Below are 26,197 nucleotides of genomic sequence, written 5' to 3' on the forward strand. Positions count from 1 at the left end.
TTTCGTTATCTTTACATATTTCTGATGCCACTCTGTCAGAACTGTGGAGGCTTGATGTTATCGGAATAAAAGATCCAGTTACAAAGAAGGCTAGAGAGGAAAGGGATTTGCAATCAAAATTGCAGTTCGAAAATTCTGTATCTCTAAACGAAGAGGGGCGTTATGAAGTCGCACTTCCGTGGGCGGAGAATCATGTACCACTCTCCACCCACAAGGATTTAGCGTTGAAACGTCTACAATCTACCACCCAGAAACTTTTATCTCAAAATTTATTTTCTTCATACAATGCAGTTTTTAATGACTGGTGTAACTTAGGAGTGATCGAAGAAGTTAAAGAAAATATTGCGGTTGACTATGGACATTATTTACCGCATAGACCGGTGATCAAAGAAAATAGCTCAACACCAATTCGACCGGTGTTTGATGCGTCTGCGAGGAAACAATCGTCTCCTTCTCTAAATCAGTGTTTGGAGTGTGGACCAAATTTGATAGAACTAATTCCATCTCTTTTGTTGAGATTTCGGGAAGGCAAGTTTGCTGCTATAGCAGACATTGAAAAGGCTTTCTTACAGATCAGTGTAAGGCCTCAAGATAGAGACTGGCTTCGGTTTTTCTGGTGGAATGATGTGGAAGAAAGGAAAACGAAAATATTTCGTCATACTAGGGTAGTATTTGGGGTTAAGAGTAGTCCTTTCCTTTTGGCAGCTGTTATAGAATTCCATCTACAAAAGTACATGAAAAATTCTTCATATGATACGGAGATAATAGCTAAACTCTTGCGTAGCTTCTACGTAGATAACGTTGTTGCCAGTTTTGACAAAGAATCCGAGATGATTCAGTTCATCGAAAAATCTCGAGAAATAATGAATGAAGGAAAGTTTAATCTTCGAGGTTGGTTACATAATGGAGATAACCTGAAACAGGAAACTATTTCACCCGTATTGGGTCTGTTATGGAACTGTCAGAAAGATAATTTAACTTTGAATCTGAATTGGCTAGAAGATTTTGAAATGGGTATAATAACGAAGAGAACAATTCTCGCTGTAACACACAAAATATTTGATCCTATTGGTATTGTGAGTCCTGTTCTCTTGTATCCTAAAATATTGTTGCAGAACCTATGGAAAACAGGAATTTCTTGGGATACTGAAGTTGACGAGAGTACAAAACAAAATTTTGTGAATTGGTATAAAAGCCTTTTTCTCTTAAAAGAAATATCCCTCCTACGTTGGATACATTCCAGCAAGGACAATAGGAAGTTCTGCAGCATTCACACATTCTGTGATGCCAGTAGTAATGCGTATGCTGCTGCAGTTTTCTTGAGAACTGTGACGAATTCTGGAGTTGAAGTTCATCTGTTGGCATCGAAGTCTAGAGTAGCTCCCGTAAAATCTATTACGATCCCTCGTCTGGAATTGATAGCTGCCACGATAGGTGCCAGACTATGCTCTTCTGTTTTAAATGGTTTGCAATGGCAAAATATGGAAACGCATTTTTGGACGGATTCTACAACAGTTTTGACATGGATTCAAAGGGAAGAGATTGTCTGGGCTGTCTTTGTGGGAAACAGAGTCGGAGATTAGGAAACTGATGGATCCAAAAACGTGGAAACATATTGCTGGAACAAAAAATCCAGCTGACCTTCCATCAAGAAGTTGCACCGCCAAACAACTTTTAGCAGTTAGATGGTGGGAGGGCCCCGACTGGCTGAAGAAAAATCAGGAAGAATGGCCTATACAAAGGGAAATACCGGACATGGAAATAGTAAATTCAGAAAAAAGGAAATCAGTCATTTCTGCACTAAATACGCAAAGGGTAGAACATTTTTTTGAGAAATATTCATCTTACCATAAAATGTTAAGAATAACTGCTTGGATATGCAGATTTATCAACAACTGCAGAAGACCAGATTCTAAACAATCAGGAGAACTCACGGTCCCGGAAATAGAAACTGTAGAAAAGAAAATATGCAAGATAATACAAATAGAAGCATTTGGCAAAGAACTTAAAGTTAGCAACCTTTGTACCTTTTTTGACTCAGATGGCCTTATTCGGTTAAAGACCAAGATTACTAGAAGAGAGGAAGAAGAAAATTTTCTCTGTCCAATTGTATTGCCCTCAAATCATGACTTAGTTCATAGGTTAATTTTAGATTACCATTTGCGACTATCCCACGCTGGTGTGCAGTTCGTACTAGCCAATATTCGACAGAAATTCTGGGTCCTGAGAGGAGGAAAAACAGTACGTAAAGTTCTTATGAAGTGTGTTCGCTGTAGAAGATATAGCGCAAAGAATATAGAGACTGTTCCAGCACCTCTTCCTGAAGATCGAGTTCGAGATGCTCTGGTGTTTGAAGTGACCGGAGTCGATGTAGCCGGTCCTCTTTATTTACGAAAAGGAAAAAAGGCATGGATCTTGCTCTTTACTTGCGCGGTCTATCGCGCGATACATCTTGAACTGATAGAAAGTTTATCAACAAATGCGTTCATCTTGGGTTTAAGGAGATTTATTGCCAGAAGAGGTCGTCCAAGTATTATTTACAGCGACAATGGCACTAATTTCGTTGGAACTGAAAATCTTTTAAGATCGATAGATTGGAAAGAAATAGAATGTAATTCAACTAGTATGAGAATACAGTGGAAGTTTAATCCCCCAACTGCTTCATGGTGGGGCGGTTGGTGGGAGAGGTTGGTACAAACAGTGAAGAAGATGTTGAGAAATGTTCTCGGAAAGTCCTGTGTCTCTTATGAGGAAATGTTGACTATACTTTGTGATATCGAATCAGTAATCAACTCAAGACCCCTTACGTACCTTTCAGAAGATCCAAATGATCTTACGGCACTAACTCCTTCAATGTTTCTACAAGATGTGCACGACGTCGGAGTGCCTGACTTAGACTACCTGGATACCATTAATCTGACAAAAAGATACAAGTTCTTGCAGAACTTAAGAGAACATTTCCGCAAAAGATTTCGTGATGAATATTTAGCTATCCTAGTGCAAAAACCATCTAAACGATCTACTCGGACTATCAACAAAAATGACTTGGTGTTTGTCGGCAGCGACAACAAGAAGAGAGTGAGTGAGTGAGTGAGTGAGTGATTATGGCGCAAAAACCAGAGATGGTTATGACGCGCCAAACACAAGATGATTACAATTGATGACATTAAAATTCAATAAATAAAAACAAGTAGATAAATGTACCAAATCCAGAGGATGAAGTCATATAAACACAAGTTAAAAGCACATATTAAAATTCAAGAGACAGTCTTCAAAACAAATTACATTTGGTAATAAAAGCCAATATCTTTTAAATAATAAAATAAATTAGAATTGACCTCTCTTCCGATTAAACGGTCGAGAGGTAAGTCACAGCTATTAAAATATTTCTGGCGAAGACTATTAAAACATGGACACTCAATTAAAATATGACGAACAGATAAACAAACATTACAGTTAAAACAAACAGGTTCATTTTCAGCTTTTAACAGGTAGCTATGTGTCACTCTAGTGTGACCAATTCTGAGTCGAGTCAAAAGAACGTCCTCTTTACGATTTCCAGCAAAATCCCAATGCTCAATTCTAGGTTTCATGTTTCTCAACTTGTTGTGATGCTGAACATCCCAAATTTGCTGCCATTTTTTTCGTATCTTTCCCTTGATGACACAGCAGATGTCTCTAAAAGGGATAAGGCGACTGGACAGTTCGACAGCAGATTTTGCCGCGATGTCTGCAAGCTCGTTTCCCTTTATTCCCGTATGCCCGGGAACCCAGCAGTACAGGATTTCATATCCTCGTATCATTAAATTTCTATGAATTTTGAGAACATCCACTACCACAGGATTCTGAGCGTTGGGAAAAGCTTCCAAGGATTTAAGAGCACTATACGAGTCTGTGTAAACTATGAACTTTTTGTGGCAGAGCTTTGGGATGTACAAAAGAGCATAATATATTGCAGTTAGTTCAGATGTTAGGACAGAGAAAGCATGGTGCAGGCATCTGCCCTCTATGTAATTTTCAAATACAAAAGCCATCCCGACATGATCATTTGACTTTGATCCATCTGTGTATATCGGATAATAACTGCTATATTTGTGCCTGTGCTCAGCGAAAAGTTGTCTGTAAACGATCTCGTTAGTGCTCGCCTTTACGTGATGTTTAAAAACATCAAGAAGCTGGATCCGTGAATTTTCCCAAGGTGGAATTTCAAAATTCTGTACTGCTTGGGGGTGCATATCAGAGAGGGAGAGTTCCTCAATGACAGGGCGAACTCTTAAAGGGAAAGTAGGAACACAGGATGGACGTGTTTCAAATAATGTGTTACACTCATTATCAAGTAAGCACAGCTTATTGGGATGTTCAGGTTGAGATAGAGTATTAAAATATTGCAAAAGGGACAATTGCTCACGCCTCAGATGAAGTGATGGTTCGTTACAGTCAACATATAGGCTCTGCACAGGAGAAGTCCTGAAAGCTCCTGAACAAATCCGCAGACCTTGATGGTGAACAGGATCCAGTTTTAACAAAACAGATGAGCGAGCGGATCCATAAACAACTGAGCCATAGTCCAGTTTAGAGCGGATAAGCGCTCTGTAAATGCGAAGCATGGAGCAACGCTCTGCACCCCAGGAGGTGTTCGCCAACACTTTTAAAATATTTAGTGTTTTTAGACACTTCTTTCTCAGGTTTAAAACATGAGAAAGGAAAGTCAATTTTCGGTCGAACGTCACTCCTAAAAATTTTACTTCAGGCGCAACTGGAATAATTGTACCATTCAAGTATAACTCAGGTTCAGGATGGAGACCTCGCTTCCTACAAAAATGCACGCAGACAGTTTTCTGTTTCGAAAATGTAAATCCCTGTTTGTCTGACCATTCTTGGATCTTAATCAGAGCCATCTGCAGTTGCCTCTCTACATATCTCATGTCTGCTCCTCGACAGCTAATCTGCAGATCATCAACATATAGAGATCCCAAGATGGTGGGAGGAAGTTCTTTTAGTACAGAATTTATTTTTAAACTAAACAGGGTTACACTGAGCACACAGCCTTGAGGCACACCCTCTTCCTGTTCAAAAACATCCGAAAAAACAGAGCCAATTCTTACTTGAAAAGTTCTAGTGTTCAAGAAATTTTGAATGAAAATTGGTAGGTTGCCGCGCAAGCCACTCTCGTGAAGATCCCGGAGTATACCGTATCTCCATGCCTTATCATAAGCTTTTTCAATGTCGAAGAATATCGAGACAAGGTGGCTTCTTCTTACAAATGCTTTTCGAATAGATGTCTCTAAGAGGAGCATGTTATCTACAGTTGTTCTTCCCTTTCGAAAACCACTCTGATAAGGCGATATAATATCATTCTTTTCCAAGAAGTAGACTAGGCGGCTGTTTACCATCTTTTCAAACAGTTTGCAAACACAGCTGGTAAGGGCAATTGGCCGATAGTTCGAGGGATTCATCGGGTCTTTCCCTGGCTTCGCAATAGGAATGACAATAGCTCTCCTCCATGCACTGGGAAATGTACGCTCCTTCCACACTCTATTGTAAAGTGTGAGAAGGGCACTCAGTGACTTACAGGACAGATGCTTTAGCATTTCATAATACACGCCATCCAGACCCGGACAAGACCTATGTGTCTGCAACAAAGCTCTCTTTAGTTCAACCATAGTAAAGTCTCTATTGTACGGCTCAAAGTTGGAAGAGTTGAAAGCGATGGGATTTTTCTCAGAGGGTTGCTTGATAGAAAGAAATGCAGGTGAGTAATTTCGGCTGGAAGAAACGGCAGCAAATGTCTCACCAATTGTATTTGCAATTTCTTCTATGGAGCTAATCACTCGGCCATCTTTTTCCAGAAAGGAAAGTGAGTGGTCATTGTACATTCCGCATGCTTTTCGAACTCTTTCCCAAACCCGCTTACTAGGCGTAGAGGATGTTATTGAGGACACATATGAAATCCAGGAATCCCTCTGGCTCTGCCTTCTTACTTTCCGTGCATTTGCTTTGGCTCTTTTAAAAGCTATGAGGTTTTGCAGAGTAGGATATCTAGGAAAAATACCCCATGCTTTTTTCTGTTTTTTCAGTGCTTCATGACAGTCGCGATTCCACCATGGTTTCGAATATTTTAGTGTTTTTCCTGATGTTCTAGGAATCGAAAGCATAGCTGCCTGAATAATAGTATTAGTAACAGCTTCAACAGCGTCATCGATATGCACACCTTCTACCATTTCCTCTGTCAGCTCTGCAACGGAAGAGAAGAGTTCCCAGTCTGCCCTGTCCAGGATAAAACGAGGGACTCTCGACACGGGGTTTGCTCCTCTTCGTGCAAGAGACACAAAAATAGGATAATGATCGCTGTTGTACAGGTCATTTCCGACACTAAAAGTGCAAAATGGCAACAGAGATGGTGAACAGATGGCAAGATCGAGAGCGTGGAATGTCCTTGAAGGCTCATGGAAGTACGTATCTTGCCCATTATTTAGGAGACAAAGGCTATGATCTTCGATCATCTGCTCTATTTGTCTTCCTCGGCAATTTGTATCTTTACTTCCCCAGAGTGGACTATGGCCGTTAAAATCTCCTATTATGATAAAAGGCTCAGGCAGCTGCTCTATTAGATTATTTAAATCTTGCTGATAAATGTGCTCATTTGGAGGCAAATACAAAGAAACAAATGAAACAATAATATCAAAATTTATTTGAGTAGCGACAACTTGGAGGGATGTCGTCAAAGGAAGTACATTTGAGGGATAATCCAGTGAGGAGAGGAGACCTACACCTCCACTGGCACGCTCACCTGCAATGTTATCCTTCCTGACGAAAGAAAACCTCCGAAGTTTTGCATGGTGTTCTGGTTTCAGATTTGTTTCCTGTATTGCTAAGCACACAGGATGATACACATTTATTATAGATTTGATGTCAAGGAAATTTCGGTGGAAACCGCGACAGTTCCATGACATGAGGGTGGCCATTATGAATGGTTTTTGTTTTTTCTGTGCTGTTCTTTTGTTTTTCGTGGAAGTAGATGCCTGGGAAGTTCTAGACCCTCTTCTACTTCCATAAAGTCTGAATCCGCAGATTCAGAAATCATCTCATCAAAAGAGCTATTGCTGTGACTTCTATTTTTATTGGATATTTTATGTGTAGAAGTTTTGGGCTTACTTTGAATAACTGTTTCTTTCTTTTGTACTATATGGGTTGCATTTTCTTTTTGCTTGTTGGATGTAGACGGATGGGTTTTATTTGCTAGGGTCTGTGTGCCTATTGATGTTTGGGTGGCGACTGTACGAGATGATTTTACAGCACTGGCGTATGATGTATTTGGTCGAAGCTGTGTGCTCTGGACTAATCTTCTGGCTTCGGCATATGAGATGTTCCTCGTAAACTTTGCAGTCTGCACTTCTTTTTCCAATTTCCATTTTGGGCAGAGGCGTGAAAATGCTGGGTGCTCACCCTTGCAATTTATACAAAGAGGCGCAGCCGTACAATTTTCAGAATCGTGGCCAATCTGTGAGCATCGGGCGCATGTAAGGCTGCCACGACAAGACGTCTTAGAATGGCCGAAACGCTGGCATTGGAAACATCGCATAGGGTTTGGAATATAAGGTCTTACAGGAATATTTAGATATCCGGCCTTAATATTCTTAGGCAGATCAGGCGTGTTGAAGGTAAGGATCACGTGTTTCGTGCCTATCAACTTACCTTCTTTACGCATCTTGATCCGCCTTACACCGCAGACATTTTGTTCGGAGAGCTCAGAAGCGATCTCTTCTTCAGAAACATACAGAAGGTCGAATTCTGAGATTACACCCCGACAATAGTTGAGTGACTTATGTGGTGTTACAGTCACATTCGCTTGCCCAAGTTTAGTTATCTGAAGTAAAGAAGCAGACTGGGTGGCTGAGGTTGTATCAATAAGCAGGTCTCCGGAGCGGAGACGCTTTATATTTCTCGGCTCACCAATACAGGACTGGATGTATTTGTTTATTACGAAAGGAGACATCTTATGCATTTCGCCAGAAGGACTAGAGATGACTAGGAAACGGGGAATATTGTTATGATTTTTTTCATTTGTATCTGTACGTAATTTTTTTGCAGTAGACTTTTCAGAAGTAGGTTGAGTGAGAGGTTGAGTGAGTGGTTGAGTGAGTGGTTTAGCAGTAGACGTTTCAGAAATAGGTTGAATGACTGGTTTAACAGTAGATGTTTCAGAACTAGGTTGAGTGACTGGTTTAGGAGTAGAAGTTTCAGAACTAGGTTGAGTGACAGGAGTGATTTGAGTGACTTGAGTGACAGGATTGATTTGAGTGACTGGAGTTACCTCGAAATCTTTTATTAAGTAAATATGAGAAGCCATAGTGAAAGAATAAAGATTCGGGTCCGACGGCCCCGCCCACCACGGAGCCCAACAAGGGAACACAGATTCCTGTGTTAGGGCTAGCCGGACCTATACGCAAACTGAAGCCCCACAGTCGGCTTTCCCGAAAGCAGGTACTCCCGAGAGCTTGACCCCAAGCCACTGACACAAGGACTAGTGACCAGCCGATTGACACCCGTGAGGACGACTAAGGTGCCTCCCGTTTAGCTGAAGCAGAGGCCAAAGCAGTGTGTTGGGGACAGTACCTCGCCCCTCAACTACCAGGACCCTCCTTTCCAGCGACACGGGTCTCCACGCACGGCAAACACGTGGGCAGTTTTCTCCCCACTTGAAAACTAGAAACAAGGTCTGTTCCAGCCTCTCGTGACGAGCCCCAAACTCCGTAGAGAGAAACCACAAGGGAGAAGGGAAGGGAAAAAGATCCAGCCAAGAGGAGAGGAGACGGAAAAGAGGATAGATCACTGGGGCTCCAGGATCGTGACACCCGTCTCACCAAGAAGATGATCCCCTGAAGGGCTAGGGTACCTCGGGATTGCCACACCCGTACTCACAAAAGTGAGCCCCCTGAGGGAACAACAAGAAGAGAATAGATTGGCCAATAGGTCGTGTTGTAGAACTATATCCTGGGAAAGACAACGAAGTACGTGTTGTCAAAGTGAAAACTGACTTAGGGTGAACTCCTAAGACCTGTGAAACGTATTTATCCTCTCGAACTTGGTAGACCTAACTTGTTTAGTGACTTCACCATGAACATAAAAAACTCTGCGGATAAGTGTTACAGTGATATGAACTATCAAACTAGATATGGACGTAAAACTGTAAAACCTCTTACATATTTTTAAATTGCTATACTAATTTTTGTTTCTTTTCAGTATTTTAGAAATTTAATTGTCCTAACAGTTGTCAATTGGAACATGTTATCTGGATATGGTATGAATGTAATGCAGAAAATGTTTAGATGTGTAATCCTTCTTTGTAAGTATTAATTTTAGAGCATTAGTTACTTTTCATATTTGTGAAAGTTGTACTTGAATTTTTGTTTGATTATTGATAAATTTTGTTTTGATTTTCCCATCTTATCGAGGTAAAATCAAAAGGTGGGAGGAGAGTGTTGAGATATTTGTAATCGCATTCTTACTGGTTAAAAAGAAGTGTATAGCTTTCTGTCACGTCCGATACATTCATTAGCTTTCAGCCAGGTCCGAGTTATTCTGAAACTTATATCTCATTCTGTATGTTACTTTTGATTGGTTATTTATTGTGTCTTGTTTATGATTTGTTAAACCATGATCTGTTATAAATTTATATATATGACCTCTGTAACCGCTTATGGCTGCTAGTGCTGGTACTTACTTATTTCTGCTTGCATGTAACTCTGTGTGTATCTCTGTTATCTCAGTAATAAATATTTGCTTTGCGAACCACGGCATTTTCTATGTTTAACAGAAAAACTGAATTTACTCGATGAGTTACAATGTGATGATGTTACAATGATGAGACACGGTCACAGCACTACTCATCAAGTTCTGAATCTTGTAGAAAATATTGCTCTGGCTTTCAATAAAAAGAATAGTGTTGCTGCATGCTTCCTCGACTTTGAAAAAGCTTTTGATAGAGTGTGGCATGCAGGCCTCATACACAAATTAACAAATTTCCTTCTACCTGACAGTTTCATTAAACTCTCAATGTCTTATCTTAAATGTTGCACATTTCAAATCAGATGTGGAGACACACTGTCCTCCAGGAAAGTTATTTACAGTGGAGTGCCCCAGGGCAGTGTTCCTAGAGTCAAAGTACTTTAATATTTATATTAATAATCTCCCTCATCCGTTAAATGCAAAAGTTCTCAAATATGCGGATGATACGGTTATCCTCGCTGAATATAGAAACCCTCAAGTGGCTCTCAACAAGCTCTATCGCCGATATAAAACTCGCATGCGGGTCAACACCGATCTCAAGATTAATAACATTATTATTCCAGTTGCTGACTCCTACAAATATTTTGGAGTATTTGTAGATAAAAACTTCAATTTCAAAGATCACATTTCTTACATACTAAATAAAGCCAATGCCGCTTTCTGTGCCATTTATGCTTTAATTGGAAGAAAATCTAAGTTAAATATTAAAGTTAAAAAGATGTTATACATCTCTTTAATTAGACCAATAATACTCTATGCAGTACCGGCCTGGACAGCTGCAAATAAAACTGAAAGACTTAAAATTAATGTGCTACAGAATAAAATCCTACGTATACTATATAGTCAATGCTCCGTGGTATGTTCGGAATACTCAAATTCATAGCGATCTGGACATTGAACCCATTCAAAGCCAGATACTCATCACGGCACAAAGGTTTTCGAAAATACGAAGAATTCACCTTATCTACGATCCCACAGTTGATAACGTGGTGAAGCGCTCAAGAACTATCCATCATAATGCTAGATGGTAATATTTTCGTAAATATTGTATATATTTTATCTTTTCCCTGCATTTGAAGCAGGTTGGACTCTGAACTTCTCTATTAAAAGGGTAGAGACTCTTCTTTGCTGATTACAGTTAACCAAGATTGTTACTTAATTTAATTCTCATTTATTTACTCAAGATTATCTTATTTTATTATTCTTATTACTCAAGTTAAATAATTTATTTGTATTTCAATGTTATTTCAATTCTGTACACCATGTGACGGCTGTGGACTTTACCTGATTGGACCTTTGATCTCACGTGACTAGCTCTCCTAATGCTACGGACACTTCACAAGTACATTACAGTCAGTCACAGTCGGAACCTTTGAGCTCATTGAGACGGTTCTATTTCTCATGCTTTCCAGATTTTAAGTATGGTTTTACTTATGCAAAGAGCCAGCTGATATGTCGATCGATAATAAAGGCAATTGCCTTAACAAGCCGAAGGCTTCTTCCAAAGATATGGACGACGTCGAAAGTGTTATTAAAAAGATCACTGAAATAAGAGATGCCATCACACAAGTGCAACAGCAGCCTATTACACGCGAAAGCGTACACATGAGACGTTCCCTGCAAACCGAATTAAAGATTCAAGAATCACGATTAATTTCTACTTTGCCTAAGCGCGAACTGGATAAACTTATAGCAAATTACCCACCTCCCTCTACCAGCAGTAACAACTCACAGGATTGGGCTTGGATTCCGAGTATGGACGCGGACGAGGACGGTCGCTCGCTTTGCGAGCTCCCGACGATATAGCCTTCATCCATGGAATTTTGTGATTCCTCGCAAACAAATGCTTTACCTTTGGATACTCCAAACGTGCAATCGTGTAATTCATCTGCAATCCATCTGATGATAATACCCAAGACGACCGATCTAATCTTATTACTGAATTTTACGGACTCAAAACTTAGTTTGAAGCCATTCAATAGCAGAAAATGTTTCTAAAACGGACTGGAGCCCCCCTGGATACCAACAACTAGACCCAGCGGGTAAGACACTGTTTAGTAAGATCAACGACATTGCAAACCGACTTAATGTACAGATATTTCCAACTCCCTACCACCTTACAAGAATTTCAGCAATTATTAGAAAACGAGAAAATTGCCAAAATGGCTGCCGAAAAAGAAGCTCTTCTCCGTAAGGAGAAACTCAAAGATAACTTGAAATCTGTTTCTGGCACGCATAGCGTAAAGAAGCAAGCGTATAGACCAGTTTTGACTCCTTCGGCTCAAGATACCATTACTGCCTCCAGCAGAAAAAGAAAGACTGCGATCGTAGACTCGGAGGGCTTTATTACCCCCGCATCACACAAACAGGGAAAAACTCTTGAAATCATTACAATAGATGACAGTAACCCTACTGATGTAATTACAAACGCAAAAAATATTGCCTCTAAAAACAAATATGAGAGAATTAAAGAAAGCCTCTTGGACAGCGGTCCCAGTCCCGCCAAAAGAAGCTCTACGATCAGCCCCCTGCTAACGGGGGAACTTCAGGAGGAGAAACTAGTACGGTGCAGTCACAGAGCGCTCCCCACTCCCTCCCCAGCAATCCTCCATTCCGGCTATTCACGTTAAGAGCAGCAAACAGTGGAGAACGCAGATGACTTTCCTGCAATAAATTGCCCCTAATATCAAGTGCATTCTCACTGGACCTTTTTTAAAATTATTTATTCAAACAGAACTAGACTTTAGGGAGGTTACACGATGGATGCGGCAGGCCGGCATCCAACTCAAGACTTTTGATCTAAAGCAGGACAGGCCTATCAAAATCGTTATCAGAGGCATCCCTAAAGAAACTGAAATCGAAGACGTCAAAAATGGAATCATGGGGTTTCCAAGTGCATAGGTGCACCCGGTTGACTAAACCGCGCACTAGACACCCTATGCCACTTGTTTACATACAAGTCCTACCTCATCACTTCATAGACGAACTGTACAGTGTCACCGATATGTGGGGCGCTGAAGTCAAATTTAAGGCTTACAGAGGCCATAAAAAGGCCCTACTCAATGCCTTAGGTGCCAAGGATTTTTTCATTCCTCTGAAACTTGAACCCTTAACATCCACTGTGTGAGATGCGCTGGCCGACACTGGGCAAAAGATTGCACATTAAGTGACGATGATGTAATTTGCTTCTGCAGCTGTGGAGGTAGTCACCCAGTGTTCTTTAAATCTTGTCCTCGTTACCCAGGTAATAACAAAAAGAGCTCAAAAAAGAATGCTCCTAGGGCAGCTGCTCCCACAGCCCCCCCCCTCGGGGAACTACAAACACCCCAGCAAAAGCTGCACAACCAGCCACTGTGACTGCACCTAAGAGCACAAGCTCGCTGTCTTATGCAAGGTAGTCCTAGTTTTTAAAGGACCTACAGATCCCCGACCCAAAAATCAGGGTTCAAATCCGGTGGCTATGGCGAATGTGTTTCAAATAGCTCCCCCGGTTACTCGAGTAGAAAGTGGACACTCCGAGGATGTTTTCTCCTCTACTTTAAAATGCCTAATTGAAATCTCCCGCGATCCTGCGGTAGATAGGCATATTCTACTACAAGCCTTCCAAAGGGCCTTGCCAAGGCTTAGGCAGGCAGACGCTCTTACGAGGGCCTTCCTAATTTACTCAAGCTGTATTATGCTTTCAAATTAGGATTTCTCGGCTATTTTAGACCCGTGTCTTAAGTTTTTCAGAGCTGTAACCTTTTACAATGGCCTTAAATTCAACTGTTTAAGACAAAGTTCAATTCCCAACAGAGAACTTACCACGTGCACATGGAATGCAAACGGCCTCATCAATAAGATCGATGAGGTCAAAGATTTTATTGTAGTGCACGATCTTGACGTGTTATTAGTCCAAGAGACTCGTCTTACCCCAGGGAGAACTCCCAAAATTGGGAATTATGACATGTACTCGACTGACAGGGTGTCATTAGCCAGGCGTGCAAGTGATGGCACAAGTATCTACGTGAAGCGTTCAATTAAGCATCACATGATACCACCTCCTGATTTAAGTATTTTGGAAGCGATAATTACCAAAATTTTCCTCCAAAATTCTCCCCCACTAACAGTCATCTTGGCGTACCTGCCTCCAATATCAACTAGAAGAGGTACTTTTCCTGTCAGTGATTTTGATAAACTTTTATCATTATCAAATCACCTAATTATTGCTCGTGACCTAAATTCACGTCATACGCATGGTTTTGCCTTAACAGGAACAAGTATGGCATTAGTCTAAATTCATGGTGTCAGAGAAACCATATACAGATCATAGCTCCTACCCTCTCGACTTACTACCCTGTTAGAGAGTCCCCTGCAGTTCTCGATCTGGCTGCCTTTTATAATTTCAACTTTAGGCACGAAATAAAAGTGATTCAAGACCTTGACTCTGATCACTATCCAGTTTTGATCAGCATAGATATCCAAAATCGTTACTCAAAATTTCAGGAGCAAATCTCTACAAATTGGGACGACTTTATATTTATCTTGGAACGTACTGCTACCCCCTATCAAAATTACCAGCAATTCGGATTTTAACAGGTGTTTACTAAATTTGGAGTCCATTCTGACTCCCACCTGAGACTAAATCCAAAATTAAGCAGCGGAACTTTTTGCGAAAACTTTGGCAGAGGTCGCGTGATCCCAGTATCCGCGCCTAATTTCGCAAAATACAGAACGAGATAAGGACTGAAACCCGTCTCTTCAAACAGACGGAGTGGAAACACTACATTGAGTCCTTAACGACTGAAGACAATTCGATTTGGCGGGCTGCCGGTCGAATACGCAAACAATCCAGACACATTCCGCCCCTTCAAACGGCCGATGACGCACGGATGGCTTACACAGACACTGAAAAGGCACAAGTTTTAGCCGATAGCCTTGCTACTCAATTCGCTCCTAATAACGACGCCTACTGTAACCGCCCGGTTACTCAAGGGCGCATACATTCACGTGTTGAAGAGTTTTTAACACAACCTTTTACGCCTGAACATAGGCCCACTGATCCCAAAGAGGTGATGGAATACATCAATAGACTGAAACCCAACAAGGCTCCAGGCATAGATTCTATCTCTAATCACATGATTAAAAATTTCCTTGTAATGTTTATTGTTTGGATTACGGTCCTTATTAATTTTATGCTAAGGAGAAGCTACTTCCCCGACCGCTAGAAAATTGCAACGGTCGTCCCCATTCCAAAACCGGGGCAAAATCTAAACTTATCCGTCAACTACAGACAAATTAGTCTGCTTTCCTCACTCTCAAAAGTATATGAATATGTCTTACTTAATCGCCTGAATGAATTCTGTCGAGATCAAAACTTAACCATCCCGGAATAATTCGGCTTCCGTCCTAAACACTCCACGGTACACCAGTTACTACGTATAGTGGAATTCATTCATGAAGGCTTTCGTAAGCGAGAGAATACTGGAATTGTCTATCTTGACATAGCTAAAGCCTTTGACAGGGTTTGGCATGACGGACTTATTTACAAGCGACTTGGGTTTCCGGCTCACATCATTAAAATTATTAGCTCGTACTAAGCCGGACGAAGCTTCCGCGTACGATTTAACCACGATCCATTTTGGATGTCCTCAGGGCAGTCTTGTCTCACCTCTGCTCTTCAATACCTATCTTAACGACGTGCCTAAGGCACCAAGTATCGATTTAGCTTTATATGCAGACGATACGGCATCCTAACTCAACATACCAACATCACCACGGTAATCTCTACATTACAGAGTTACCTTTCAGCCTTAGAACTCTGGCTTGGACTGTATAAAATCAAAATTAATGTCGCTAAATGTGCTGCCACTTTATTCACCAGAAGAAACATCCCTCGTTTAGATAATCTAATTTTCTTTGGTGAGCCTATTCCCCGAGTTACTGCTTACAAATACCTTGGTGTTTTACTAGACTCAAAATAAACTTGGCAACTTCACATTAAAAAAATTATTGCGAATGCGGAAGCTGTCAAAGCCAACCAGCGCCCCTTTTTTCGCTAAAAATAGCGACCTGTCACTTGACAACAAGATCTTGCTTTATAAATCTATCATAAGGCCTATTCTCACTTACGCGAGTCCCATCTGGGGCTCAGCTGCTCTGACTAACCGTAAACACGTACAAATTTTTCAATCAAAATTTTTACGGCAGATATTAAACGCATGGTTCATAAGGAACGATGACATTCATAACGACCTCAAAATTATGCCCATTACTCGCTTTATACAGCGACTTTCGGAAAGATTTTTCAAAAACATCCATCTTGTTGGAAATCCAGTATTACATACCCTGCCGGTATATGATTGTGCGGTTGCCTCTTCTAAAAAGCGACCTAGAGCAATCTTACAACCTGCCAATGCCAATGATTTGCAAGTTTCGGAGTGCCTATGGTTCAAAACCATGTAATTCCACATCAGAATTACTAGTAGTGAGCAGAAATAGGAAAAGTTTTGCATAAGTGAATTACTTGATGCTCAATAAAGGGAGCCACAGGCTCGAGAAAGTTCAGGGATAGGAATTAGAAAATAAAAACTTAAAAATCATAATTTTTTTATAAGTTTTTAGATTTTTATAATTTTTTTTGTACTTTTATATTTTATACTTTTTTTGGTTTTTATAATTTTTAATACACGATACAAACACTAAAGCAAAAAGCGGATAGGAAAGAGTTTACGATTAATAGGCTCATTGGCATGTGTGGGATAGTGCAAATAATAAAAGGGGAACGCGGTGAAAATATTCTTAGGCAGATTTAGAATCTGCGGGAGATGTGATTCTTAAGCGAACAGATTGATAACTTTGCTGAACAGATTGATCTTACAACCTGATTATGCTCAACTACCTTTTAAACGGCGGCGGTATTGGAAAACAAACGCCCAAGTGGATGCTTACCTCTCTTTCCTAAACCCCAACCGCCCCCGCGTTAACAAGGCGTAAGGGCATTGACCGGAGGAACCCTGTTCTTTAACTCTTTAAGAAGAGTCTTCTAATGTTTCTTTAACAAGGAACAACTTATCTCCGCAGCCGCACGCGACTGCATTTAATTTCTCAATAGCTTCTTAAAGGCTTCTTTTCCACCCGCTAAACGGGTTGCTTTCAACCCCCTAAGGGGGCCTTTAAACGTCGCATTAAATAACGACCAAAATTTTCTTCTCCTCCATCAGCTGTATCACACTGAACTGCTACTAGAACCCGCCCAACGGGTTTTCCCCCAGCCCCTTTCGCCCAACTCTCCGGATTGCTTGTCCTAAGGATTTTATTTTACTGTTGATATCAAGAATCAAGGAAATGTATTGCACCTTTTTATTCTTTTCAAAATTTTTTGATTGTTGACTCATCTCTCAAAATTTATTCCTGGCCCTTTTTAAACACGAAATTTAATTTAAAGACTTTCTATGAGTTTAACCATTTTCTCATGCGGAAGCCATTATCTGAAAAGCTTTTATTTTTATAATTAGGCTTCAAAATTTTCCCTTATTAGATGAACCCCTCTTTTGATGTAATTATTTTATCTCTGATGATGTGGAGTTAAAGGCCTACCTTAGCGCACTCCGTAAATTAACTTCCTTGATCCTTGATCACAGGATTGGACACCCGTTAAACGTGCTAAGAAATCGAGAAGAGGTAGCGGATCATATTATGACTCACAGCCTATCAGTACTTGCTCACGCTACGAAACGCTAAATAACAATGAAATGTTAGATGGAAACGAAGAAGACGTTACTATGAAACAAAATGATGAAACACCTAAGAAACCACAAAATAACCCTGTCAACTCGTGCGAAACTAAAATTCCTCCAATAGTCATAACAGAAATAAATCAAATCAATTGGCACGAAATACGAAAACACATAAAAGAAATCTCAAAATTACTAAACTAGAAACTAAAGTAGAAAGCGACACCATAAGAATCCAGATTTTCACCGAAGATGATTTCCAAGCAGTACAGGAATATTTGGAGAAAGCTCCGATACCCTTCCACACACTTTTACTCACAATAGAGAAGAATCTTAAATCCTTTATTAAAGGTTTAACTGTCCACACGCCAATAGAGGAGATCAAAGAAGAACTAAAACTCCAAAACATCACAGTGCTTAAGTTACATCAACTTCAACGTATGAGAAACGGTGCTCCTACCATGTTACCAGTATTTTACCTAGAAACACCACGAAATGCGAAAGAGAAAGAAGTTTCTAATATTACACACATCGCCGATATGAGAGTACGTATTGTCAGGGATAAATAGAAGGGCTAGGTCATTCCTTTGTTCGACCCCTCGCCGACGCGAGCCTCATGGAGGGGGTTAACTGGAAGTAATCTGACGTGTCTGTGTTGCACCTGCTCTGATTTCGCGCGTTTAAAAGTGTAGTTTCATTCAGTTGCGAGACGTTTTTCTGAAGGTCGAATTTTAATCATACATATTTGTTTTCTAATAATGCAAATATTTAAAACAATTTGTGTGTATATATATAGCTTTAATCAGTTTTCCTTTTAAATTCTGTATTTAAAGTATCCTTTATGTAATATGGCTTGCTGTGCTGTAGCAACGTGCCGTAACAATTATAAAAATACGACAGGAAGAGATATTGTATTTCATGCTTTCCCAAAGGACAACCGAATAAGCGTTTACTAAAATGTTTTAATTCAACAGCAATGCTGTTGCGTTCTACGGGTTCATGGATTTCGAGTGATTGACGACAGTACTTAAAGAAGTTACTGAACTGTTACTGATTTTTAGCTGTTGGTTGAAGATTTTTAATGCTCTCGCAAAGAAAATTCTAACTGCGGAAATACCTCAGCGATTTTACTGAATTTGACATCCTTCGAATGCCCGTCATGAGAGGAGGATTTTGATGTAACTCTCAAACGGATGCAACAACTATTTTGGAATTTATCGACTTTTTCATGCATATTCTGTCAATGATGTGCTAATCAACTGCACTATAGAAAAGATTCATTAAACATCTTCAATTTGACCAAAAAATTCCAACTAACTTTTATTTGGACAGTTATCTGACTGCAGTTTACTACTCTGGATTGTTTCTAAGTGCTCCCACCTGTTTTTGGACATCTTAGAGCGAATTAACATTTACAGACTTTGGCAAGATAAACGATAAGTTGTTTATGTTTTGTATTTACATCCTGTATTTCTTAATTTATTTCATAATTCGTATTTAAATAGTTAATAGTGATTAATTTGTAATGTTTCTGGATTATTATCTTTCATTTATATATATTTAATATCGTTTTATTTCATTTGATAGTTTTATAAACGACGGTTAGTTAACATTGTACCATTATTCCCCTGAATTTCATTAAATTCATATTTTCCTATTTCTTTAAATTTTAAATTATTGTTGCCATAGGTTACAGCTATTTACTTTCCAGTGCAATAATTTAATAATTTATTTTTAACTTATTAGACTTCATGCGCTTTTATTTCTTTTGCCTCACATGCTAATGTTTATAATTTGTGTATTTTCTTTAGTGAACTTTCTTTAACTGATTAGCTGTTGCACAGCCATTTCTCCTTTAATTTTATTTAAGTCTTGAGCTCAAAGTAGCATAACGATTGCTTAAATTTATACCATTATTCCCCATAAATAACTGATTTCTTATTACTTTATACTTTAAATCATTGTTACCAATAGATAAATCTATTTAAAGGCTATCAAGTGTAATATTTCAATATAAAGTTTATTATTTTACACTTTTAATTACTTCATGTGATTTATTTTATCATTATTCTGCATATTGTATTCTGCATATTTCTACATATTGTATTTTCATTACTGTGTTTACGTGACTGATTAACTGTTACATTATAACTTTTATTTACCTCCGAAGCTTATTGCTGCTTTCAGACTGCACTCTATTACTTTCTATTCCTGCATTTCTTTCCCTAACTAATGGCTAAGACAAATTTTTAACTTCATGTTATTATAATTTTCTTCTTTCTAATTATATACACATTCTTCCTTTGTCAACATTTTTTGTATTTGCTAAGAATTGTTAATGCACTATCCATAACTACTTGTTCATCGCCTCGTCACATACTACATCATCAATTGCTGCCTCTGACACAATAATCGGAACCCCATCTTCTTCACGCATACCTTCTGCGTCCGGATTATCAATTGACACTGAAAACTTGACTACGGACTATATTTTATCCAGATTAGCCTTAGCCCAGCAATTCGCATGTTCTGAGCGCGCGAAGAGTTGAACAAAGTAGATACTAAATTCCTCACAGATTTATTTACGCTCTTACAGAGAGCACTTATTGATAGAGGCAATCGCCTTCTTGAAGCGAAGGCACAAAAAGATACTGCACTAGCCTTGAACGATTCTCTATTAAAATCTAGGTGCTACTTTGGTAGACGGTTGCACGGATTTTGGCGATTTTCTTTTGGCGAGTAATACAACTTATGGTAAACCCATTGCTGGATTGTTATTTATGGTAACCGATACTTTCTTGTCAATTTATTTAAAAAATAATGTGTTTTATTGTGCATAAATTCCGTGTTCTAAATATTATTTATGGCTTCTAAATATTAAAAATCAATTTAATTTTGCATTTTTATTTGAAATAAAAATTTTATTGTTTATCGTATTTTATGAAATTTTATGTTGTGGATGATGTAATCAATCACGCCACCTCACTTTAAAAGTAATTGGTTTTAATATGTATAAATTTAATCTAATGTTTTAAACATTATTTATGTCTGTTAAATATTAAAATACAATTTAATTTTGCATTTTTTTAAAAATGTTTTTATTATTTATGAATTTTTAAATAATTTTAATTCTAGGCGTGATGTAATAAGCTCTCTGATTGGTTATAGAATATTTGTGCATTAACGAGCTGTAATCAGCTCCCTGATTGGTTACTGACAATTTGTGCATTTCTGCGCGGTTTTAAAATTTAATTCATATCTTCGAATTCCTTCAAAAATGTTATCTAAATTATGATTCCGATTTTTTTATGGTACTTATCAATAAACAGCATGTTAAATGACTAAAAAAAATGTAAGTACATATTTTTCTTTTATTTTATAATTGTATACTTCAACTTTTGTTAAAAAAATTAATACACTATTTTCAAAAATTACTGAGAATATTGTCCATATGTTTTAAAGTTAATTAAATTTATTACTGAGAATATTGTCCATATGTTTTAATGTTAATTAGGGAATCACTAATTGTGTTCGGTGTTCCAGCAGACTTTACTGCCGAAGATGTAGTTCAAGCTTTTGGAAATTTGCATTCTTTTGACGGAGCCACTCCTGTCCACCCTAGAACACCATTGCATAGAGCCGATTCACGTAACAATTGGGTTATTCAGGTTGATATCCCATATTTTAATCAAATAGGTGATCACGACCGTTTATATTTTAGATTTTCTTTTTGCCCTTTTCGACGTTATTATAGATTACGTTATTATAGTTAATTTATAGATTACAGCGCTGCTTCAATTGTCAAGGTTTGGGGCATAATAGTCGCAACTGTCAGGAACGGCCTTCTTGTGTCCACTGTGCTCAGTCTCACGAACAGTCAGGAAGCACCGGCTTGTATCAACTGTTTGCATTCTAACGACGTCTTAAAAACATCCTACGATATTCATCATCCAGCCAGCTCTTCGCAATGTCCCACATGCAAGCTGGAACTTCAGAAATTAATGAGGAAATCCCCTCACACTCAGTCCAACGACCTTCCAGCAGTTTGTCAGTGATTCCCTTCAACAAAGTCAAATTTCTACAATGTAATCTGCAAAGATCAATAGTAGCTACTAGTCACATGATTCAAGTTCTTGAATTGGGAATCCACATTGCTTTCTTCCAGGAACCATATCTTAAACCTGATGGAACTCTTGAAGGTTTAACTGCCTTATTAAGACAATTTTCTTCTTCTAATGGACTTGCTGCAATAGTCTTCAATAGTGCACTATCTCCAACTCACTGGAAATCCACTGAACATTCGGTTTCTGCACTAATTGAATTTTTACATCTAAAAATTGTACTTGTCTCTACTTACTTCCCTCCCAGTCGGGATATTGATGAACTCCTTTTTGAATTGGATTATATACCACAGACAGAATTTCCTAATGTACTTATCTGTGGAGACTTTAATGCGTCAAGCTCGCTCTGGGGGTCCTCAAAAGAAGACTCTTGCTCCGCATCACTTATTGATTTCAATGAGATGCATTCTTATGTTATATTAAATTCTACGTCTTCCCCCCCCCACCACCTTTGCAACTGTTAAGGCTCAAGGTTGAATCGACATCACATTATCTTCTCCATCATTAGCTCCTCTGATACAGTTTTGGAAGGTTAATGACATGATTACACTTAGCGATCATCGATCAATTACCTTTACTCTACAAAGCTTGAATAATATTCTTGTCAAATGTCGCTACAAGACATCTTTCAGACAACTTGCTAAATTGAGATCCTCTTTGTCTCCCTACTGGGATGGGATAATCGCCAGTTTTAATGCCTGCGATTCACCCTCAGCATTGGATCGGGCATATGAACATTTCATCGATTGTTGTACACGAGCTTGCCAACACACTTTTAGGTTTAAAAAGTACTTTTCTCATACCTCTTCCGCTTGGTGGACGACAGACTTAGCAAAGGAGCGCAGTACAGTGCGTAAACAACGTCGTCGAGCTCAGGCGGAGACTGATCCTCAGACTCGTCGCCAACTCTTTATACTATATAAGAAATCTTACACTGAGTATAAACGTCACATAGCAAATGCCAAGTTGCAGTCCTGGAGAAATTTATGTACGAGAACAATGGATACCTATGGCACAGTTTTTTCGACGGCCACTGGTAGAGTCTTTCGTCCCATGACTTTGTCTGTCTATTTGTCCCACTGCTACCTCAACAGCTGATGTCATAAGGAAAGTCCTGACAGATTTATTCAAGTTTGATTCCCCCGAAGATGATACTGCTTGCCAAGCTAAATTACGCCACTCTTTTGACACCATCTTTAAGTCACCATTTTGTTTTTTATATTTATTTTTTAATTATTTTATTATATCATTTTATAGTATATTTTGTATGTCGATATTGTGTTATATATATTTGTATATTTGAATTTGTATGTTTCATATGTCTCATTGCTGAGATACATGATTTATATGACTCAGGTTAACAATGTCTGAGATATATTTAAATGACTCTGTATTATAATACACGTCTCGTAGCACTTTGATACATATATATTTTTGAATTGTTGAATTACTTGTACTTCAAAATTTAATGTTTGTACTGCATCATATTTATCATCATATAAATCTGATTTTTACTGATTTAATATTTGCACATACTGTACTATTCTCTTTGATAACTAGTCTGTACATAATTTGTTATTCTATATAGTATTTTTACTGTATTATAAACTTTCTGCATGTATTTTGCCTTATGGCGAAGATGTCTGTAATACTACTATACTGTCAATGTCTCTGTACCTTTTGAAATATGCTCAATAAATGCCCGACTGACCTGTCTCCACGGACTGAACAATTCTGATAGGAATTCATAGGTCAGAAGTTCAGCCCGTGGCGCTCAGTACTCAGTACTTGATGAAGTGTAATTTACTTGCCAGTATTACTCAGAACAGGTCCAAAAACACGTTTACAATTGTCGAAAAACAATGTCAAGCACGCTGAATTAATCAGGAACACAGCCTTCAGGCTACAACGTTGAAGACAGCTTCACGGCAAAAAAATAAAGCTTCCGATTCGGTCGATCGCTCTCGGAGCTCAATGCATTCAAGATACTCTTCACGACAAGACTAACGATATACTGACGATACACTGCTACCCCGCGTACAGGCAGAGTTTATATAGCTTCTGGCCTTCTTTCGAGAACATTTTGGGCCAAACCTCTAAGAATTCGTTCTAGAATGTTCTCCATCCGTCTATGGCATATTACAAATTTTGTCTCCAAATGGGCGATTTCGCGCCAAATATAAGAGACTGAAAGCATGAATTACATTCACATATAAGTGATACACTTCTAAAATTTAAAAATCTTATGTATATATATTGTGAATAATTGTTTAAAAGAAATGAATTCTTTCATAGGAACTGGTGAATGTAAAAGAATCTTCTGAAAATACGGAAGTTATTTTAGTGAAAATGGGTAAGTGAAAATAAACGTTAATTTTCTTGCGTTGGCATTTTACTAAGTAGAAGATGCCAAATTAATATTTGTATTAAACATGTGAAAAGTAGATAACTGAATATACTCTAGTTTATACGTTATCATATATAGAAAATAACATAAACTGAACTAAATAACTAGAGCAGAAGTAAAAATTGAAAGTTCTCTCTGTTTATAAAAATTTAAAGAACTTGAATAGCGTGTAAAGCTTGATAAACTTTTATTATTCTTTATTTCCTCCCTGCATACGAATCTTAGCATTTTCAGATGTGTTTCAATAATGTCACTCTAATTTTTAGTAGTAAATAACATGCGCCACTGTTAACTAAAGTAGTCCATCAGGATATCAAGTGGATAGGAATTCATTAGCAAGAGAAGGAAAGTTACAGTGTGTGTTCTTTAATTTTGTACAACAATGTTAATAACTTTATAACAATATAATAATTAATTAATAAAAACAATATAATAATTAATTTAAAAGTCAAACAACAAAAATCAGCGTTATATTTTCAAATTTTCACAAGAATAGTTTCGATGGTTTTACCGAACCATCATCCTCAGCTTCAAAAGCGCAAATGAACGAGATAAGATAACAAAGCCTGGACAGGAGATCAGCCACTGGCGCCATCAGTTGATGAAACCAGAACTAAAACATATTTTCTTTAAAGGCTGTAGGCAAAGATGGATTGGAATTAGGGTTGTTAACTAGAACAGAAAGATATTTTTGAATGTGAGATGCCTCTAGAAAATCCAGTTCTCCAATGGAAGATATTTTTTGAATAGTTTTGGCAGCAGAAAAATTGAAAGTGTGATTTTCGGATCAACATTGTTGGGCAACAGAAGACTTCTGTGTTTCCTGTTTTCTAACATATGCCTCATGTTCCTTAACGCGAAATTTTAAGGCTCTCTGAGTTTGGCCAATGTAAATTAAGCCACACTGGCAAGGAATCCTGTAAATACCCCAGGAATTCATATTCGGAATGCGGTCCTTTCGGAATTTTATTGATTACAAACAAAAGTTAGCTTCATTTTATTCCTATGTTTTCCGTGCTCTTCAAGTTTGCTCCTCCAAACTATCTGATGAAGAACTAAATTATTTAAAAGCAATATCTATTGACAGGGGCTTTTCACCCAACATTATTAATAAAGCAGTTAAAAAATTCTAATTTCAACACACCAAAAGACACACTCTTGTTTTAGGAAATTATAAAAATTCTGTTGTCATTCCCTTCTTTTCATCAATTAGCTATAAAGTTGCATATATTTTGCAGAAATTTAACTTTTGGGTGGTTTATTCTTCCATCAATAAAATTTCGAGTTCCATACTCAAGGACCCCATTCCGGATATGAATTCCTGGGGTATTTATAGGATTCCTTGTCAGTGTGGCTTAATTTACATTGGGCAAACTAAGACAGCCTTAACAGTTTGCGTTAAGGAACATGAGGCATATGTTAGAAAAAAGGAAACACAGAAGTCTTCTGTTGCCCAACAATGTTGGTCCGAAAATCACACTTTCAATTTTTCTGCTGCCAAAACTATTCAAAAAACATCTTCCATTGGTGAACTGGATATTCTAGAGGCATTTTACACTCAAAAAAACCTTTCTGTTCTAGTTAACGACTCTAATTCCAATCCATCTTTGCCTTCAGCCTTTAAAGAAATGTTTTAGTTCTTGTTTCATCAACTGATGGCGCCAGTGGCTTATCTCCTGTCCAGGCTTTGTTATTTTATCTAATCATTATATCTTACCTCGTTCATTTGCGCTTTTGCAGGTGAGGATGATGGTTCGGTAAAACCATCGAAACTAGTCCTGTGAAAATTTGTAAATATAACGCTGATTTTTGTTGTTTGACTTCTAAATTAATAATTGTTCTGCGTGCTATTGTATCTTAACATAATAATGTTTTAAAAGTAATGCACTACATAATTTTACAGATGCCACGAAACCCGATGAAGTGAAGGATGCTCGGGAAATAGTAAAAGAAACCGTAGAGGACGATGGCCTTACGCTTCTTATCAATAATATGGAAGTGAGACAAATGCAGCCCTTTCCTTACATATCAAGAGAAAATTTACTCTATCACTTCACAGTCAACACAGTGGGGCCTATAATGGTTTTTCAGGTAATGAGATGCAAAATTTATTCTTTTCACTGGCTGATGCGCGAATGATTTGTCGGTGATTCAATAATCTGGTC

The 26,197-nt window shown here is 38.4% G+C and overlaps 2 protein-coding genes across 3 annotated transcripts in view; one reads left to right on the forward strand and one right to left on the reverse strand.

Annotated features, from left to right (window-relative positions):
* Window positions 1-26,197, reverse strand: part of LOC118202111 (calcium-binding protein E63-1-like) — a 710,926-nt gene that overhangs the window by 393,270 nt on the left and 291,459 nt on the right. The window lies entirely within an intron of this gene.
* The window catches only part of LOC118179632 (uncharacterized), a 75,495-nt gene that overhangs the window by 40,713 nt on the left and 8,585 nt on the right, over window positions 1-26,197 (forward strand). The window contains exons 2-3 of the mRNA XM_085821628.1: window positions 23,921-23,978; window positions 25,936-26,123. Coding sequence (XP_085677754.1) covers window positions 23,921-23,978; window positions 25,936-26,123 — 246 coding nt within the window. The remainder of the gene's footprint in view (window positions 1-23,920; window positions 23,979-25,935; window positions 26,124-26,197) is intronic.

The sequence above is a fragment of the Stegodyphus dumicola genome, chromosome 8, assembly GCF_044657685.1.
Source record: "Stegodyphus dumicola isolate Sdum_Otavi_A_Nest chromosome 8, ASM4465768v1".
Taxonomy (NCBI): Eukaryota; Metazoa; Arthropoda; class Arachnida; order Araneae; family Eresidae; genus Stegodyphus; species Stegodyphus dumicola.